Source organism: Macaca thibetana, chromosome X (assembly GCF_024542745.1).
Source record: "Macaca thibetana thibetana isolate TM-01 chromosome X, ASM2454274v1, whole genome shotgun sequence".
NCBI classification, from domain to species: Eukaryota; Metazoa; Chordata; class Mammalia; order Primates; family Cercopithecidae; genus Macaca; species Macaca thibetana.
In genome coordinates, this window is record NC_065598.1 from 99,206,196 (window position 1) to 99,225,860 (window position 19,665).

At 44.1% G+C, this 19,665-nt stretch overlaps 2 protein-coding genes across 4 annotated transcripts in view; one reads left to right on the forward strand and one right to left on the reverse strand.

Annotated features, from left to right (window-relative positions):
* Positions 1-2,440: 2,440 nt before the first annotated feature.
* Positions 2,441-19,665, reverse strand: part of RAB9B (RAB9B, member RAS oncogene family) — a 132,708-nt gene continuing 115,483 nt past the window's right edge. The window contains exons 6-7 of one of the 2 annotated variants that reach the window (XR_007722574.1): positions 19,186-19,243; positions 2,441-2,774 (exon numbers count right to left, since the gene is read on the reverse strand). The gene's annotated coding sequence lies outside the window, so the exon portion shown is untranslated. Of the gene's footprint in view, positions 2,775-19,121; positions 19,244-19,665 lie in introns of those variants that run through there. The other variant, XR_007722573.1, reaches the window with a different exon arrangement.
* On the forward strand, positions 2,920-19,124 carry PLP1 (proteolipid protein 1). 2 transcript variants are annotated; one of them, XM_050776009.1, is made up of 7 exons: positions 2,920-3,124; positions 11,772-11,958; positions 12,990-13,251; positions 14,317-14,485; positions 14,955-15,028; positions 15,851-15,916; positions 17,031-19,124. In XM_050776009.1, the coding sequence occupies exons 1-7, from the start codon at positions 3,121-3,123 to the stop codon at positions 17,100-17,102; spliced, it is 834 nt and encodes a 277-aa protein (XP_050631966.1). In that variant the 5' UTR covers positions 2,920-3,120; the 3' UTR covers positions 17,103-19,124. The 2 variants fall into 2 exon arrangements, with proteins under 2 accessions (XP_050631966.1, XP_050631967.1); XM_050776010.1 differs by having other exon boundaries at positions 2,935-3,124; positions 12,990-13,146.

Sequence of the window (19,665 nt, forward strand, 5' to 3'; positions counted from 1 at the left end):
AAGTGGGCCACTAGATTGGGCACTTGAGCCCTTATCTAGTTTTTACTGGAAGAAATTCACCAGACTTCTCTGAGTTTCAGAGTTCAGTCTATGCAATGGAGCAAGGAGAACCCACTTGTTCTGTGGCCTTCAATAATCTGATACTATGGGATCATAGAGCAGAGAGTGGAGGTAATATCCAAATGTTTTTGAGTTATTTGCAAGAAAGCTGCACAATCAAACCAAGCTATGATCAAGGGGGACCAGATTCTCTGAGGTACCATCAGAATTGCATGAAGCAAACTGTTTACGAGTTTCATACAATCCTGCATTGTTCCCGCAGGCACCCAGTACAGGCAGCAGGCTGCCACCAAGAAGTCTGGCAGTGCCCTCTTGAGGAATCCCTTGGCAGTGCCAGGAGCCCAGCTGGACTCTGGAGAATATTTCCCAAGGGCACCCAGCAGAACCAGTGGAAGCAGAATCACAGAAATAGGTGGGGGTATGTAGATAAAGGCCTCTGGAGGACCTGGGAAGATACCTTATGAGGTCTGTAGGGAGCCCTCAGGAAAGGTCGGCTGATGAGGTACTGAGGCAGAGTGTCGGGGTGTAGAGAGCAATGAGAATACACTAGATTCTAGGGAGTTGGGAACCTTAAGGCACTGGGATGAGTGAGACACAGTCACCTGGCTGGATCCCTTTTCTGGCCCTGGGCACAAGAACAAGCATAAGAACAAGGTGAAGACAGGGAATGTGGAGAGAGAGAAAAAGAAGGAAATAGAGAGACAGATACACAGAGAGAAACAGAGACAGAGACAGGTAACAGCGATAGAAAGAGATTGAGACTTGGGGAGAAGATAGAATGAATATTAAGGCAATGGAGATGGAGGAAAGGAGAAGAGAAATGTGTATTAGGGGAATGTGGTTGATAAATTGGTATCTGTAAGTTTATTGGGAACACATATTTTCTTTCCAGTAGCATTGCTGTCCCCAGAGCTGCTGCTGAGAACTCAGGGGAAGCTTTGTGAGAGGGCTCAGCCTGAGTGATGTCTCCTGTGTGCAGAGCTGTCTCATCTATTCGAGCTGTGAAGGATCATTTGTCTCATTCTCTAAATCTGAACTTCCAAAGTTTGGGCTCACTCCTGCCCTCTGATGAGCTGAGGAGACACATTTGGTTATTTCTTGCCCTTGATCCTCCCCCTTCTCCAGGGCCATTCTGACAGTGACCATCCAGAAGTTTATTGCTGGCACAATCCCACAGTTGAGCTTCCAAAGCAGGCATGGTCTATGGCTGGTGAGCAGGGCTGGGGAGGGCAAGGGGCCCTAAGACCCTTTTCATCAGTCACATGGCCTGAGTCTGGTCTGCTCTGGAAAGCTACTACTATACCGTTTTGCAAGGGGCAGCATTTCCAGAGATCCTTTTTCCTTGGGGTTGATATAAGAGCAAAGGATCTAGAGTTCTAGGACTCTAAGCAAGCCTCAAACTGTGCAAGATTTGGCTCCCAGTGGGCCCACAGGGGCATCTGCCGAAGACTTGCCCATTTCCTAACAGCAGAGCCCAAGCCAGTAACGTGTCCAAGGTCACAGCCCAAAGAGAAAACTGTAAGACACAATCTTGCCTCTCTCCCTCCCACAGGAAGGTACTAGTTTCTGCTCAGCATCTCCCTCCTGTTCTCTCCTCTCCCAAGGCAAAACCACAGGAAAAATTCCAGGAGACCATACCTTCCTTCTCCGGAGTCTTCCAACAGGTGCCCCTCTTATTATATGCCAGCCAGTTGTTTTGAAGGCCATCCATGGGAGGACGCTGGCCTCTAGGTCAAGGGAGCTGTGAAGGGAGACAGGACTGACAAGTAGCCCAGACAGACACTGCTTAAGATTCACCTGTTCTAGAAAACCTTCCTAGGCTGATCCCATCTAGCACTGGGCATTTAAATACCTTCACAGTCTTTAGAAATAACTTATTGCTAAGGCAGGTTTTATATAGTATTTCCCTGTTTTTGCTGCTTAGTCATTTTTGTCTTACCGATTCTTTCTCTGTGACAAGGACTATATTTCATTTCTCCTCTCCACCCTCACTGCCACCTGCTGCTTCACTCTAACCCACTCCCTGCCTCTCGCCTGCCTGGCTTAAACTCTCTGATGAAGACATTTCATTTTCAGGATGGAATACTGACTACCTGATTCCCAGATCGTGTTCTTGACTTGTCTCAAAGTCGATTATCCTCCTTGGAAATCACCCACATCTTCAACACTGGCCTTTTCTTTAACCTAGTCTGCGAACTTGCATAGGTCTTGCCCACTTCTGAGTCTTTATTATCATAGCTATAAAGTTATTACAATCCTAGCCTCCCCCAGCCTAATCATAATCTGTTCATCGAATTGACAGCCTGCATTTTGTCTTCATGCAGTTGAAACTGAGAAGGATTTGGAGGAAATTTTCTTAAAAGACAATTTTTTCTTCTCTATTGTATTCGTAGAGCTGGGCGGGGCGGGGGGGGGGTGAGGAATGCTTATTTTCCAAGGAATCGGGAGGGGAAAAGTGGAGAGGGCCAAGGGCAGCTAGGAGTGATGTGGGGAGCTGGGGCAGATTTGGAAGGACTTTGGGAGCTAACATCTAAGTTTTTGACTCTGAGCCCCTATCGGGGCTCTCACTTCATGGCTTCTCATGCTTGTGCTGCATATCCCACACCAATTAGACCCAAGGATCAGTTGGAAGTTTCCAGGACATCTTCATTTTATTTCCACTCTCAATCCACATTTCCAGATGTCTCTGTAGCAAAGCGAAATTCCAGGCAAGCCTTAGGGAAAAAAGGAAAAACAAAGAAAATGAAACAATTGGCAGTGAAAGGCAGAAAGAGAAGATGGAGCCCTTAGAGAAGGGAGTATCCCTGAGGAGGTGGGGAAAAGGGGAGGAGAAGGGGAGGAGGAGAGGAGGAGGAAAGCAGGCCTGTCCCTTTAAGGGGGTTGGCTGTCAATCAGAAAGCCCTTTTCATTGCAGGAGGAGAGGACAAAGATACTCAGAGAGAAAAAGTAAAAGACCGAAGAAGGAGGCTGGAGAGACCAGGATCCTTCTTCCAGCTGAACAAAGTCAGCCACAAAGCAGACTAGCCAGCCGGCTACAATTGGAGTCAGAGTCCCAAAGACATGGGTAAGTTTCAAAAACTTTAGCATTGAAGATTCAAGCGGACACAGGAATTCACAAGAGAATTTCCAACTTTGGGGTTCGGGGGTTCCAATGGTTTAAATGAGTCGTGTTTTGGCACTTGTTTTCTTTTTAAATTCCTTAACATTCAGTTAGATTAACTCCTTCTCCGCTGTACTGAGCATGATGCTTTATTACCAAAGAATTCCAGCAGCACGTGGAGAGTCCCACAGATCCCTGGAGAGAGTGCCCAGCAGGATGGATGTGGTCATGTGTCCTCCTACCCCCTCACTTCCCTCTATCTTCTCTTTTCCGTTGGTTCCAAGGCCCTGGTAACAGTCGGGTCAGCTTGCCCTCCTGGTTCTGCTGGAGACCACTGAGCACTGCCTAGCCCTCAGATGTACAAAATAACTGCTTGCTTGATGCAAACGTTGAACCGTGTTTGGCATCCATAGGAAGCTGGGGATCGAGCAAGCTGGACTCAGGCTTGGCTATGGCTGAGGAGGCCATTCTCAGGCTCAGGAAATGAAAGTAAAGTCCTCAATGGCTTGACCATGGGAAACAGATATGGGTAGGAGAGTGTGTGTGTGCATATGTGCGTGTGTGTGCACCTATAGGAGTGACCATTTCTAGCAGATATCACAGACATAGTTTTCCTGAGGGCTCTCTGCTGTGACAAGGAGGCTGCTGGGACATTAGAGTTCTTGCTAATTTGACTGAGTATTGAGGGCTTTTCTAGGTTCCATGAACAAAGACAGAAGCTACGAGGCTCTGGTGGTAGTTTCTACTCAGAGTAATGTGTGCAGAGCACAAGGGTCTTTGTCCCTACTGGACTCCACAGAGCCCTGTAGACATTGTTCACATTTGGCAAAACAAAGATAGCAGCTTAAACACATACTAAATGAAATGAGACTCAGTTGTCCCATGTATTCCCTATCAAATGTAGCACCCAGTAGACGACATCCACAGAGATCAATTTGCAATTATATTGAGGTGGTTCAGCCTTTAGGTTGTTTCATCATGAAACACAGAAAGAACACTTTGAAGCATGTGTTTAGGTAAAACAGGAGGGAGAGCACCGGACAGGGAGTCAGAAAAATCAGATTCAAATCCCAGATCTGCTACTTATGAACTATGTGACCTTGGTCATGTCACTGAATCACCACTTCCTCATCTGGAAAATGGGGATAGCAATAACTACTTTGTCTACTTTCAGGGTTGTGAGAATCAAGTAACAATAATGTGGAAGTCCTTTGAAAATGGGCAAGATCTATAACAACTGTAAATCATGATAATAACTACTATTAGACAATAATGTGTATACAGGCTGACTCTTCCTCTTTCCAGGATGGTTGGGTTTTCTTTGCGTGCTTGGGTCAGAATCATATGACCAATTAAGTGTGGCCAGATGAGAGGTGAATGTTGGAGGAACTCAATTCCTGCCCTGGGTAACATCAGGAATCCTATCTAATGTCAGCCTAGCTGATTGGATAGGTTGTGCATTAAAAACAGAGAGGGAGTAAAGAAGAATGTTGAATATTACTTCCTCAGGGGATGAAATCCCTGAGGAAAGACAGGAACAAATAAGGTGACCACAGGGACAGTTGCCTGTTATGGAGGCTGGATGGTTTCCTCCAGAGGAAGATTGCCACAGATAAGGGCACCATTGAGGATGCACATTGGGTCCCCAGTCCTAAGGGTGGACGATACTTGGGCCAGGTACATATGATGGAGCAGCCACTGAGTTTTCATTTATTCAATAACAGAGTATCTAAAGTACTTTGAATTATAGATGATCTCTAACAAGGTACCGGACTGCCACTACTTCTGATGTGGAGTGCACTGCTGTTCAACAATTGCAGTAAACACATTATATCATGGAATCTGGGATTGGAAGGAACTTTAGAAGTTGTCTGAGCCAACCTTCAATGCGGGATTCATTTTTACAACAACCAGTTAAATGTTCATACAGCCTCTGCTTAATAACCTCCAGGAACAGGGAACTTACTACTTCAACCATATAGAATCCCTTAAGATTGGAAGCAAGGAGGAACACTAATTCAGTAGTGTCTGCACAAAAAGTTTATGGGGAAACTGATAACTCATTAATTTTTGCCTTGATTTGGAAGGGGAATGTTTCAAGTGAGTCTTTGGGATAATGATGGAACCAGAAAGGAGCCAAAGAGCAGTAGCTGATTACTCTCTGCTCAGCAACACAATGCCATTATTGAACAGCAAAACATTGTCTGCAAGCCTGTTGTCGTCTGAGAACAGTGGCTGTTACCCTGGTAACCAGACTGTGATGCCTCCATCCAAAAGTGGCTGTTTGCCTAGCAGTGTAGTTTTGGCTGGCTTGGAGTAAGTGGGTGTAGCCCAGGCAAAAAGTGTGGCAGCAGAGTCGGGGTCCAGTTTTATAAAATGCCCGAAGACTAACTGAATCCCATCAAAATGGCAAGAATGCCCCAAGAATGCCAGCAGCCAAAAATAAACCAGATCCCAACCGGCATGTTCACCTAGTCTTCCTGGAGACACTGACTAAAATAATCAAGTGCAGCCTTCCCCACCTCACTTCTCTCTTTGGCCGTGCAGAGCCAGAGGAGTCCTTGGAGAGCCAGGCAGATTGAAAGGTTTACCCTGCTTTCCGGGGCCTTAGGCTTAGCTCTGAGCTAGGAAAGCTACAAGTTTACTTAACAGGCTGATAACTAGAACTGCTCTCTCAGAGCGATCTGAGTAATAACAACCTCAACCCTGGGAGGTGGGTGGGAGGGGAAATATAGTCTCCAAACCCATTAAGGTAGAACTCCAGCCAGTAACATCACTTTCCCCTGTTGCTTTTGTCTCTCATCCTGAAGCTTTGAAAGCCATCCCCTGGGTACAGGTCTTTGTCTTGAAAAAAAAGCAACAGTAGAAAAGCAATAGTAGAAATGCCTTCCCTGCCCACAGCACTTCAGGTCTAAAGAAGACCAAGTGAGGACAGTCACATGATCAGGAAGGGTAACAGCAGCCATGGTAGGTGAATGGAGCAGCCTTTCCTTCCTTTTTTGCTTTCAGAGCCTACTCAGTGCCAAACTTACATCAAAAGCTCAGCAAGTACTGATTGATTAATACCTCTTGGCTACTGCAAAATGGCCCTGAGGGCTATCTCTCAGCTCTGCACTGGCCTCTGAGCTGTCTGCCAGGCAGGGCTCTAGAAGAGAGTCCCAAGGAAGAGAATAAGGTTCCCCAAATCAGCTTCACACTGCAACTAAGGAGAGAGGAGGAAATGGTGGGAGACTGACCTGAGGAACAAGGTATGGCTACTATTGTCTCTAGTACCAGTTACTTCCCTTTCATCTTCCCATTTGTGGGCAAGGTGGAGACAATGTGCCAAGGATAAGTTTTAACAACCAAAGTCCTACCTCAGCTTCCCAATGCTTGCACATAAATTGGAATGTGTACATCATTCATTCTGTGTGTGTGTGTGTGTGTGTGTGTGTATGTGTGTGTGTGTGCGTGTCTGAAGAGGAGTGGGGAGTATAGGAAACAAGATGGTCCAGATGCTGTTGCCTTGGTAATACTAAAACTGTGTCCAAAGAGGAGGCTGAAATTCCTTTTTAGTTAACCTTGTCCACATGATTTGACTATCCAGCAGGCTTGGATTCCCAGGCCCTAGAGGTTTCGGGACAGTTTTCCAGCACTTGAATGTGGTATATAAGTGCTGATATCACAAGAGATATGTAGGAAAGACAAGATTATAGGCAGGGCATTGTCTGACCAGGGCAGGGCCAGAAGCAAAAGTCTTTGTTTGTCTCTGGCACCTCTTGATAATTGTTGTTTTACTCCTAGAACCCACCCACTGATCCCCATCCATCCCTAGTACCAGTCACGGCTACTCTAGCATTTCAGCCTTGTCAATCGCTGTAGGCCCTGATCAAGGAGGCCTCTGTTCATGGGGTGAGGTTAAGGGGTGGGTTCTGGGAGGAGGGTAAGACTGTAGTGCAGATTCGAGACCTAGGGAGATGGGGCCAGTTTCTCACTCAATGAGCCTGCCTGTTGTTTAGCTCTATTGTATACAGTTCTTCTATCTCTCCCTTTGTCAGCTGGATTCAAGGGACAGGCTGGGAATTGTGCAGGGTACAATTGGTCTCTTTCTACCATTCCTTTCTATGAAAGCCCTTCCTCTCCTTCCTTTGATGAGTTCCCAGATTCACACTGAATTTCCATCATGGAGCTGGTCCTTGAGGCGGGCCCAGGGCATGGGAAAGGAGGGAGGGAGAGTTGGGAGCTCTTGGCGCCTGCTTAAAGAGACAGCATCAGGATCAACACAGTCCCTTGATGAACCTGGATCTGTGTAAGTCACATTGGTTCTGTTGATCTGTCAGACCCCTGTGAAGAGCACTGATGAGAAGGGCTTAAAGTTGGAGTGTCAACTATCACAGATTGATTAGACTTGTTTTGGGAGTTTGTATACAAATGTAGCTGACCATGACATGATCTGTTCCCTTTGCTTACATTTTGCCCACACGACTTCGTTATATCCATTTTAACACTTGCTTATATGTGGCTTTGGATTTTGATTCACAGATTCAGTTTGTTTGCCCCAACAGGATTTCAAGTTTTCTAAAGAAAGGGACTGGCCTTTTAATTCCCTTCTGTTTCTCCTAGTGTCTATGTCACTGCTAGTGTGCTTAATTCTTGTACTGAATTCACATAAACAGAAATGAAAGGAAAACACTGGAGGGGGTCATTATTTTTCTCTATGACCTCTCATCAAAGTTAGGCCGTTTAATCCAATTGAGTTGCATTGAGAAATGTTATTACTATATGGTTCTTTTATGCCAACTCTCCCATCTTGCAGTCTGTACTTAGACTGGAAATGTGAGAATGTCTCTTGAGAGAGCCAAGGAACTTCTCTAGAATCCCTTCCAGCCTTCTTGAATCAAACTCACACCCTTTCAACCAGGAGGGGTTCTGAAATGGAGAGTCTTTGGCTTTAGGCTATTGTTCACACATACCCAAGGACATTTCTTGGACTGTGAAAAATCAAAGGGAGCCCAATGGGTCTTTTCTCAGAATGCTTTGATTGTTAACTACTTTGATGAAAAAATAATTTCTTGTAGGCTCTGAGTTTTTCTCAGTTAGAATCTAAAATCTGATTCTTGCTTGGACAGACTGACTGAGATTCTTCACTTCTGCTGAACTTAAATGCCCCCAAAGCACTTATCTAGGTTGTGAAGAGATGAACATCTGATGCTTATGCTGATATTACTGAATTGTTTATAGCTTAATAGTGATAGATTTATCTAAAGTCATTTATTTCAGACTACATTAGAAACTCATTAAAGCCTACTTCCTTCTTGTCCCTTGCTTTGAGCTGTAGTGGAGCAGAAAAAGGGAATGCTAAGTTTTTAAAGCTCTAAGAAAATAGAGGAAAAATGGATGTAAAAAGAAAGGCTATGATCTGGTGACTCAGAATTGCTCCTAAGGCTTAGCCATTTATCATCCAGTAAGAACACAATCCATGACACTCTCAGGTCATTTGGATGATGATTGAGGGATCAGATACACTCAAGAGGATGTATCTCTTTGCAACCTCATCTTTGCAACCCCATCTTTGCAACCCTGGAGGTGGCATCAGCTAAAGCTTAAAGTGGAGTTCTCTTTTGGCTAGCAAGAGTTCAAGTTCCTCCATCCCTGACCATACCTGCACAACAACTTAGCCCTTCCCGGATGAAAATGCTGGGGTGAGTGAATAGGCCCAAGATGGTCACTTGCTAGGGTGGATGGCTCTTCTTACCCTCGGCTAAACAAACAGTCCTGCCATTGTTCCCTGGGTCTGACCCCCTCCCCACCCCCGGGCCTGCAGGCCCCTGTGGAATACCAATCAGGCTCCTGAGATCTCAGGAAAGAACAAGGCTTCTTTGTCCGGGGGAGCGATGGAGGGCTCTGTCCAAGCCCTGACCCTGTGCTGGGGAGAAAGGGAACAGTGGGGTCACTGACCTTCCTCTCCCCCTATTCCCAGGCTTCAGAGACTTTCTTTACTAGAAGAGTCTAAGAGTTTGGGGGTGGGGAGGAGTTGGACAGGCAGAGAAGGAAAATGGCAGTACTGTTTACTTCCAAGCTCCTTTTCTTGACTTATAGGCTGAATCTAGTATCTTAACCTGTTGAGAAAAAGGAAGATCAATTTCTGGAATGTTTTCTGAGAACAACAATCGATTTCAGTTGTTGCGTTTTTCTCTATGGTACACATGTGTGTATGTGCAGATTTGTACACATGCATGCACGTGCGTGTGCACACACACAGGCACATCCATGGGCCAGTTCTGAAAAGACACTCTTCCCAAGCACGTTTGCAAAGTTCATGCTGAGTAAACTCAGCCTCCACTCACAGCAGCACAGCTACAGATTGCTTCTCATAGAGGCCAAGTTTCCTGGCAGCAATGCTTTAATTCTTGGAAAAGGAAGTTCTGTTTCAAATGTTAGCTGCTTACTTTGTTTGGCTTGGGCTTCTGAGCCTCATCTTTGGTGTGACACACAAGTATCTTTGAAGAAGAGCCTCTTTGAAGGCCAGGAAAGGGCTGTCATTTCAGGAGATGGTGGGTAATAGGACTCACTCCTTTTGTGTCTCTGAGAACAGAGGCAAATGCCTCTACCTCAATTTTCCCATGACAGAGATAATTTGGTCTTTCCAAATCTGTTCACATTGATGCAATTCAGCCATGCAAATCACCAGGTGTTCAAGCTCTCTGGGCTAAAAACAAACTGTAACTAATGTTAACAGAATCAGGCAAAGGAGTCCCCTTTCCCCGGTACCCTATAGAAAAGTGAGTGTGGCTTAGAGAAATGCTTGAATACAAAAATCCAAGCCTAAGTAATTAATACAATTTATTTTTATTGTACAAGCTGTCACAACCTGCTTATTCAAAAATAGCAGCTTCCCAGTACATTTGCTGAGTATTTGTGTGTGTGCATGTGTATACTGTGTTTATAGATATATAACATCAGTGGGTGTGTGTATATATATACATACATATATTTATATATATACATACATATGAATTAAGACATTTTTTCTGAAGAGCTTAACATTCTCATTTCTTCTACATTTTAGGGATCTGGCCAAGAGGCCAGAGGAAGCCATTGTTTTCCTCATCTAGTCAGTCATCTACTTGGCAATTGCTAAGGTTCACTCCATATGACATCTTAGAGCATGGGACTAGTACTTGGAACACAGCTGCTTTCAGAGCCTGTGACTTCTTGTGTGCCTTTCCTGTTTCTCAGCAACACTGGCGTAGGGCCTGGGATACCAGGTCTGGGGATCTCAGGGACTCTTAGCACTTTAAGACACATGTGTTCCCAGGCCCTGGTGTGTTCTTCTAGTGCCAGAAAGATGTTTCATGCTTTGCTGACTTTGTATAAAGTCTGTTTGTAGCTGTTTTGACAGAATCTCAGTGTGTAACTGAGCGTGGGGACATTAGCCAAGCTGCATTATAGGAGGACAACACCACCATGCAAAGTGTCTAAAATCATGAAGCCTGCATTTTTATTATTGCAAGTAATATCAATCTTCCTATTTTCATTTCTTGTCCTGCGCTAGCTCCCTCCTGTTTGGACTACTCCTCCCATATGTAAACTAAGAAGAATCAAGCATTCCTTGCAACAAATACACACGATGCTCAAAAATATCCAGGAGCATGCAATTTCCAAAGTTTCCTCCACCTGGAATGTTCTTCATGCTAAAATCCTGTCTGACAATACCAGCATCTCTGGCCTGCACTCATCCCTTCCTGGAACTCCTAATGCATTTACCCTCTCTTACCACTTACTTGGCTGCCTGAATTGTTAGTTGAAAATATTAGGTCTACCTAGCTAATTCTTCCTCAGGAAATTAAAGACTCCCATATGGCTGAGTCTGTGTCTTTTCTCTCTTCTTATCCCATATAACACCCAGCATAATGCTGGGCATATAGTGAGTATTCCATAAATAGTTGATGAATGACTAAAATAAGTAAGCAAACAAACAGACCAGAACAATAAGAAAGAAGAGACTGATTTCATAATCTCTCTGGCTTGCTATTTGAATTGCTGAATTATTATTATTTATTAAATATTTTTAAAATTCTGACAATAAAAGGTAAGGATTTATTTTCTTTCTTTCTTTTTTTTTTTTTTTTTCCTTGAGACAGAGTCTCACTCTTGTTGCCCAGGCTGGAGTGCAATGGCGCAATCTTGGCTCACGGCAACCTCCGCCTCCCGGGTTTAACAGATTCTCCTGTCTCAGAATCCTGAGTAGCTGGGATTACAGGCATGTGCCCATGCCCAGCTAATTTTTGTATTTTTAGTAGAGATGGGGTTTTGCCATGTTGGCCAGGCTGGTCTCGAACTCCTGACCTCACGTGATCCACCCGCCTCAGCCTCCCGAAGTGCTGGGATTACAGGCATGAGCCACGGCTCTCGGCCAAAGATTTATTTTCAAGGATGAAACAAAGTAAGGATTCTGGGTCAATCTCACATGCTGAAAGCCAAAATCTCTAGCCGCTCCTGCTTTTTGACTCTGGGGTACCCACTGTCTCTAAGCCTGTGAGCACCGGGCCTGGCTGGCCTGGCAGAGAGGTTTGAGTGGCATGAGCTACCTACTGGATATGCCTGACTGTTTCCCCTTCTTCTTCCCCAGGCTTGTTAGAGTGCTGTGCAAGATGTCTGGTAGGGGCCCCCTTTGCTTCCCTGGTGGCCACTGGATTGTGTTTCTTTGGGGTGGCACTATTCTGTGGCTGTGGACATGAAGCCCTCACTGGCACAGAAAAGCTAATTGAGACCTATTTCTCCAAAAACTACCAGGACTATGAGTATCTCATCAATGTGTAAGTACCTGCCCTCCCACACAGACCCATCTTTTTTTTCCCTCTCTCCATCCTGGAGATAGAGAACTCTTCAGTACCTTAGTAACTAGCAGGGGACTGGGGTGGAGCCAGAGCGGATTCCTGAGTCTTCCCTCTGTGCAGATCTCTCCTGCTTCACATTCGAAGCCCATTCAGAAAGAACAGGTCTGCCTGCCTGCCTGTCAGCCCCTCCCACCCCCGCCCCTTGTTTTCTTACACGTGTTCTGACTTCTGCTAGATGTAGTTAATATTGCCCAAGTTGGAGCCTCCAGTGTAGTAGGTATGGAGAAGCCAAGGGAGGCACTAAGCCTCTCCTATTCCTAGAACAAGTTAGGCTCCTGTTCCTTCATCCACATTTCTTCTTGTCTAGCTCCCCACTCCTGTGAGGTAGCATGTCTGAAGGGTCGGGCAGGGAGAGTAGGTCCCTGGTTCTCCAGGTCCCAGGGTAAGCAAGGTGTGGTGGGAGGAGCATATGTTTCTGGTCACATACACCCTGTCTTCACTTATTTCAACAAAGATAAGGTGAAAGCATGCAGGAGGAACCTAGTGATTCCTCTGGAGAATCCCTAGCCTTGTTAAGGTGCTCGCTCTGGTGTATACCTCACTTACGTGGGGAAAGGAACCAGGTCTTCAATTAATAAGATTCCCTGGTCCCGGCCGGGCGCGGTGGCTCAAGCCTGTAATCCCAGCACTTTGGGAGGCCGAGACGGGCGGATCACGAGGTCGGGAGATCGAGACCATCCTGGTCAACACGGTGAAACCCCGTCTCTACTAAAAACTACAAAAAACTAGCCGGGCGAGGTGGCGGGCGCCTGTAGTCCCAGCTACTCGGGAAGCTGAGGCAGGAGAATGGCGTAAACCCGGGAGGCGGAGCTTGCAGTGAGCTGAGATCCGGCCACTGCACTCCAGCCTGGGTGACAGAGCGAGACTCCGTCTCAAAAAAAAAAAAAAAAAAAAAAAAAAAAAAAAAAAAAAAAGATTCCCTGGTCTCGTTTGTCTACCTGTTAATGCAGGATCCATGCCTTCCAGTATGTCATCTATGGAACTGCCTCTTTCTTCTTCCTTTATGGGGCCCTCCTGCTGGCTGAGGGCTTCTACACCACCGGCGCAGTCAGGCAGATCTTTGGCGACTACAAGACCACCATCTGCGGCAAGGGCCTGAGCGCAACGGTAACAGGGGGCCAGAAGGGGAGGGGTTCCAGAGGCCAACATCAAGCTCATTCTTTGGAGCGGGTGTGTCATTGTTTGGGAAAATGGCTAGGACATCCCGACAAGGTGATCATCCTCAGGATTTTGTGGCAATAACAAGGGGTGGGGGAAAATTGGGCGCGAGTCTGTGGCCTCGTCCCCACCCAAGGCTAGGTCCTCTCTAGGGGCCTGGCATTTGAGTGAGGAAGCGATGGCTGCAGCCGAACGAGAAGGTCAGGAAGAACGTGGTGCCCAGCTGGCTTAGCCTCACCTTTCAAAGGTTCCCTAAGCAAATTTCTTCTCAAAACGGAAAGCATGAGTTTTGTGGGATGCTTTGTACAACCAGACCATTTCTAAGCCATCTGTTGGTATCCCTTTACTCCCTTCCTAGCAGGGACCACAAGAGAAGATCTAACTGGACAAGAATCTAAAATGTGATTGAGACTTGGGCACCTGATCTGAGAGGGAGGATTGATAATAAAAATTAAATAATTGACTCCAAGATGAAATTTACAATATTCTGGGATCCTGCGCTGTTGGAGGTCCCAGAGGGCATTGGAGTAGGTTTGCATGTTGAATGTTTTATCATTGCCTGAGGGTTATCCATGCTTTGAGTGAGGCGCACATTTGTTTTCAGTCTCTGGAGTTAAAGATCCTTTGGGGGCTGAACATGTGTGGGTTCTAGCAATGTCTTTTTGTGGCCAGCAGTTAGCTTAGAAAGGTTTTGTATCTGAAATTTTAATCTCCTATTGGCTTTGTTCAATGACTAGGGAACAAAAATGTTCCTGTGGCAAGGAACATTTTCTAAGCTCAGCCTAAGGCACAAAATGGCACGACTTTCTTTCAAGATCTGTTTTGATTTCTTTACACCTTATCTGCCCAAAAACATCCTCTGAAGCCTCTCTAACCCAGGGATCCTCCTCACTCCTCCCCTACCCATTCCCCCCACCCTCCGTCATGCTGGGGCCAGTTCTCTAGTAGATACTGCCAATGACCCTTGGCAGAGGTGCCCTGCTCACTAATTTCATTTGAGGGAGAGCCCTGGAACCTGGTTTCAATGTCTGGCACACGCCACTCCAGGATCTCCCAGTTTGTGTTTCTACATCTGCAGGCTGATTCTGATTTCTAACCACCCCATGTCAATCATTTTAGTTTGTGGGCATCACCTATGCCCTGACCGTTGTGTGGCTCCTGGTGTTTGCCTGCTCTGCTGTGCCTGTGTACATTTACTTCAACACCTGGACCACCTGCCAGTCTATTGCCTTCCCCAGCAAGACCTCTGCCAGTATAGGCAGTCTCTGTGCTGATGCCAGAATGTATGGTGAGTAAGGGCATGGGTGCTTTGGCTCTCCTACCCACTATGGAAGCACTATGTATTTGGTTATTTTCTTAGTGTAAGGAGGGTGGTGATTACGATAAAAATATAAGATGATGAATGATTGGGTCTTAGTTTATTAATCCTTCCTACTGAAACCAGAGAGGTTTCTTCCCTGGGAAGGGAACTTGAAAGTGGTGGCAGTTTTCTTGGCTGTTCACGTGGACCTACTCTAGTTGACTGCTGTTCCCAACCCCAAAGCAGCACATTTCAATAACAAACACAAGGTTTCACCATTGTTCAATACCACCTTCTCTTTTTTGTAAACCTGTAGAAAAGAGGATCCTGATTGTTGGTAGAATCCAAATTTACAGCCAGGATAATTAGAGATGGAAGAAGGGCTCTGGGGGAAAGTCTCCATGTGGCCCCGTAGCTCCATAAAGCTTACCCTGGTTGATGTTTGTGTCTTACTTAGGTGTTCTCCCATGGAATGCTTTCCCTGGCAAGGTTTGTGGCTCCAACCTTCTGTCCATCTGCAAAACAGCTGAGGTGAGTGGGTTATTTGGGTTATTTTACAAGGGAGTAGCTAATACCATACAAATTACACCCATGGTCTTCAATTTTAAGGACTAAAAGTTTCTCTTTGCTGGATTTTGAATTAGCCGATTGCCTTCTACAACATATTGGCTAAGTATGCCTGAGCCAATGAGCATAGAAGGTAAAACACCTGTTTTCCCTAGAGCTGCATAGAAAGACTTCCTTTCCATCCCTTCCCCTCTTAAAAGAGAAGTTTGTAGCTTTAGGTAAAGATAGAGCCTGATGGCAAAATCCCCCACATGAAAATTTTCATTCCTTTAGTTAAAAACCGTATCAAGAAAATGGGCTGTGCACAGAGGCATTCATAGGTTTTATAAAAACATTTTCAGTTTGGAACTTCTTTATCTCAAATGAGAGGTAAAATAAGTACATTTGAAAAGGAAAGCACTGTATTGAGAACAGATATTATATACAAATGAAGCAAGGGGAATAAAAGTGAATCCTGGGGAGAAAGGCAGTAAATTATTTCTTTGAAAGCAAAATATTGACTTTAAAGTTTGGACCTCTGGGCACAACTGTAGGGAACCAGTTCATTATTTTGGAGTACTATGCTATTTCATGAGTATTCTGTGTTCTGGGTGTTATGGGCAAGGTGCTATGGTGTACACTGAAGACTGGGAGGCCCACATTTAGGGAAGTGAAAACTTAGTTAAAGATGTAGAATTAGCACACAAGAAAGATATCAACACATTCAGAAAGCTGTATTCATGATTTACACTGAGGCATATTATTGCTGTTGCAAGAAACAGTTCTTCCTCTTTCATTTTCCTGCAGTTCCAAATGACCTTCCACCTGTTTATTGCTGCATTTGTGGGGGCTGCAGCTACACTGATTTCCCTGGTGAGTTGAGTTTGAATGATCTTGGCAAGTAAATAGGACTGAGATAGTGTGGGTACAGCTATTCTGAAAGGCAAGAAGGTAGACTGCTTCCATCCTTGAAATGCTGGAGGGAAGCTTCTGGGAAAATAGCAAAGGGTAGAGGCTCCGTACTTCTACTTGCACTGGCAAGGCAGAAAAACATCACAGATTAGATAGGAACAAGAAAAGTGGTATGAGGAAAGAGGGGGTAAGAGATTCATAGATACAATGATAATATTTAGTATTTATAGAACATGTAATGTTGCCAAGTACTTTGCAGTCATAAATTACGGTTAATTCTCAATACATTTTGATCAGATCAATGACAAAACACTGAAACATCACGAAACATGACTTGCTATAGCCTGGAATTCTATATACTATCAATATGAATCCACCTTAGATACTCTCCAATGGATTTAGTTACTCATGTGGAACTACTGGGAGGACCTCCTAACATTATTAGAATTGTTTTGACTATAATACAATGCTATGTCCCAGGTCTTGCTGATAGTGTTACAGTGCCCTGTGAATGTAGTGTGCTCATTGTGCAGATTAAAAACGTAAGGCACTGAAGGGTGAAGTGATTTATCTGAAGTCATTTTATAAGCAGTGATCAGACAAGATGAGTTCACAGAACTCCTGGCCCCTACTGCTAAGGTTTCTGTACAGAGTCAAGTAATTTCTCATCTTGTAAAATAAATTGATTCATTAACCAGGAGAGGGCGGTACTGCATGATGTGGCTGTGTGTCTACAGCAAGCACCCTATGACTCTAAGTCACTCGGACATACGGATGTGGCAAAGCCCAAATATTGTTCACTTCCCTGAGGAAAACTCAGTGCTAGATCAAACAGAGGTGTTGAATAAATCTTTATGATTTGATTCTCTGGGCCTGGGCCGTGAGACACATCGGACTTCCAGTCAAGTGTATATGGAGAAAGCCAAGCCTGGGATGTACTATTTTTTGCAGAGCAGGAGTTTTTCCCTTATTTAGTTATGATTTTATTTCTACCCTTCCTCATTCCCAAAGGGATCTGAGGAGGGCATTCTTTCTTTTCTACTCTCATTCACATTCTCTCTTCTGTTCCCTACAGCTCACCTTCATGATTGCTGCCACTTACAACTTTGCCGTCCTTAAACTCATGGGCCGAGGCACCAAGTTCTGATCCCCCATAGAAATCCCCCTTTCTCTAATAGCGAGGCTCTAACCACACAGCCTACAATGCTGCGTCTCCCATCTTAACTCTTTGCCTTTGCCACCGACTGGCCCTCTTCTTACTTGACGAGTGTAACAAGAAAGGAGAGTCTTGCAGTGATTAAGGTCTCTCTTTGGACTCTCCCCTGTTATGTACCTCTTTTAGTCATTTTGCTTCACAGCTGGTTCCTGCTAGAAATGGGAAATGCCTAAGAAGATGACTCCCCAACTGCAAGTCACAAAGGAATGGAGGCTCTAATTGAATTTTCAAGCATCTCCTGAGGATCAGAAAGTAATTTCTTCTCAAAGAGTACTTCCACTGATGGAAACAAAGTGGAAGGAAAGATGCTCAGGTACAGAGAAGGAATGTCTTTGGTCCCCTTGCCATTTATAGGGGCCAAATATATTCTCTTTGGTGTACAAAACAGAATTCACTCTGGTCTCCCTATTACCACTGAAGACAGAAGAAAAAAGAATGTCAGAAAAACAATAAGAGTGTTTGCCCAAATCTGCCTATTGCAGCTGGGAGAAGGGGGTCAAAGCAAGGATCTTTCACCCACAGAAAGAGAGCACTGACCCCGATGGTGATGGACTACTGAAGCCCTAACTCAGCCAACCTTACTTACAGCATAAGGGAGCATAGAATCTGTGTAGACGAAGGGGGCATCTGGCCTTACACCTCATTAGGGAAGAGAAACAGGGTGTTGTCAGCATCTTCTCACTCCCTTCTCCTTGATAACAGCTACCATGACAACCCTGTGGTTTCCAAGGAGCTGAGAATAGAAGGAAACTAGCTTACATGAAAACAGACTGGCCTAAGGAGCAGCAGTTGCTGGTGGCTAACGGTGTAACCTGAGATGGCCCTCTGGTAGACACAGGATAGATAACTCTTTGGATAGCATGTCTTTTTTTCTTTAATTAGTTGTGTACTCTGGCCTCTGTCATATCTTCACAATGGTGCTCTTTTCATGGGGTATTATCCATTCAGTTATCGTAGGGGATTTGAAGATCTTGATTTGTTTTAGAATGATGCACATTTCGTGTATTCCAGTTTGTTTATTACTTATTTGGGATTGCATCAGAAGTGTCTGGAGAATAATTATTTGATTATGACTCTTTTTTAAAATAGGAAAATTGGACATTAAGCATCACAAATCATACTAAAAATTGGCTAGTTAAATGAATCTATTGGGATTTTCTATAAGTATTCTGCCTTTGCAGAAACAGATTTGGTGAATTTGAATCTCAATTTGAGTAATCTAATCGTTCTTTCTAGCTAATGGAAAATGATTTTACTTAGCAGTGTTATCTTGGTGTGTTAAGAGTTAGGTTTAACATAAAGGTTATTTTCTCCTGATATAGATCACATAACAGAATGCACCAGTCATCAGCTATTCAGTTGGTAAGCTTCCAGGAAAAAGTACAGGCAGAAAGAGTTTGAAACTTGAATAGCTCCCAGATTTCAGTCTTTTCCTGTTTTTGTTAACTTTGGGTTAAAACAAAAAAGTCTGATTGGTTTTAATTGAAGGAAAGATTTGTACTACAGCTCTTTTGTTGTAAAGAGTTGTATTGTTCTTTTCCCCCAAAGTGGTTTCAGAAATATTTAAGGAGATGTAAGATCTTTACAAAAAGACACTTGATACTTGTTTTCAAACCAGTATACAAGATAAGCTTCCAGGCTGCATAGAGGGAGGAGAGGGAAAATGTTTTGTAAGAAACCAATCAAGATAAAGGACAGTGAAGTAATCCGTACCTTGCGTTTTGTTTTGATTTAATAACATAACAAATAACCAACCCTTCCCTGAAAACCTCACATGCATACATACACATATATACACACACAAAGAGAGTTAATCAACTGAAAGTGTTTCCTTCATTTCTGATATAGAATTGCAATTTTAACACACATAAAGGATAAACTTTTAGAAACTTATCTTACAAAGTGTATTTTATAAAATTAAAGAAAATAAAATTAAGAATGTTCTCAATCAAACATCGTGTCCTTTGAGTGAATTGTTCTATTTGACTTCACAATAGAAACTTAATAATTGTACCTTGTTCAAGGAGCTCATTCATTTTTCAGGTCATCCAAGTCATTCTCATAACATTTCTCTGAAATAAATAGTAGATGAATAGATTACTTCTATTTTTATAGTTGAAGACACTAAGAAATAGAAGCAAAGTAATTTGCCCAAAAAATTCAATAAGTACATGTCTGAGCTTGTGTTAAAACACAGATGTTGAAATCAGTTTATTGCCTACTTAAAGGTTTCTTTTCTCTTCGAAGTTGGATTTTAGAGTGTTCAGAGTCAACCATGGTTACTTTGTCAATACCATAGTGGTGCCCCAGTTCCCGGTGCATTTAGATTTAAGTTATTGTTACCTTCTCTTTAAATGGTTTGGATGTTCCGGTAATTATCCCTTAGTAATTCATACGTGACTAATATTTAGTTTTATTTGAATAGTACTGGATGGAAGGTGGAGTACTTAAAGGACAGAGCAGGTATGTAAAAGGCAATGTAAATGTAAACAGG

Coding starts and splice junctions, on each gene's coding strand:
- PLP1 (XM_050776009.1), top strand. Junction 13,252..14,316: donor GGCTAGGACATCCCGACAAG/GTGATCATCCTC, acceptor CAATCATTTTAG/TTTGTGGGCATCACCTATGC. Junction 15,029..15,850: donor CCATCTGCAAAACAGCTGAG/GTGAGTGGGTTA, acceptor ATTTTCCTGCAG/TTCCAAATGACCTTCCACCT.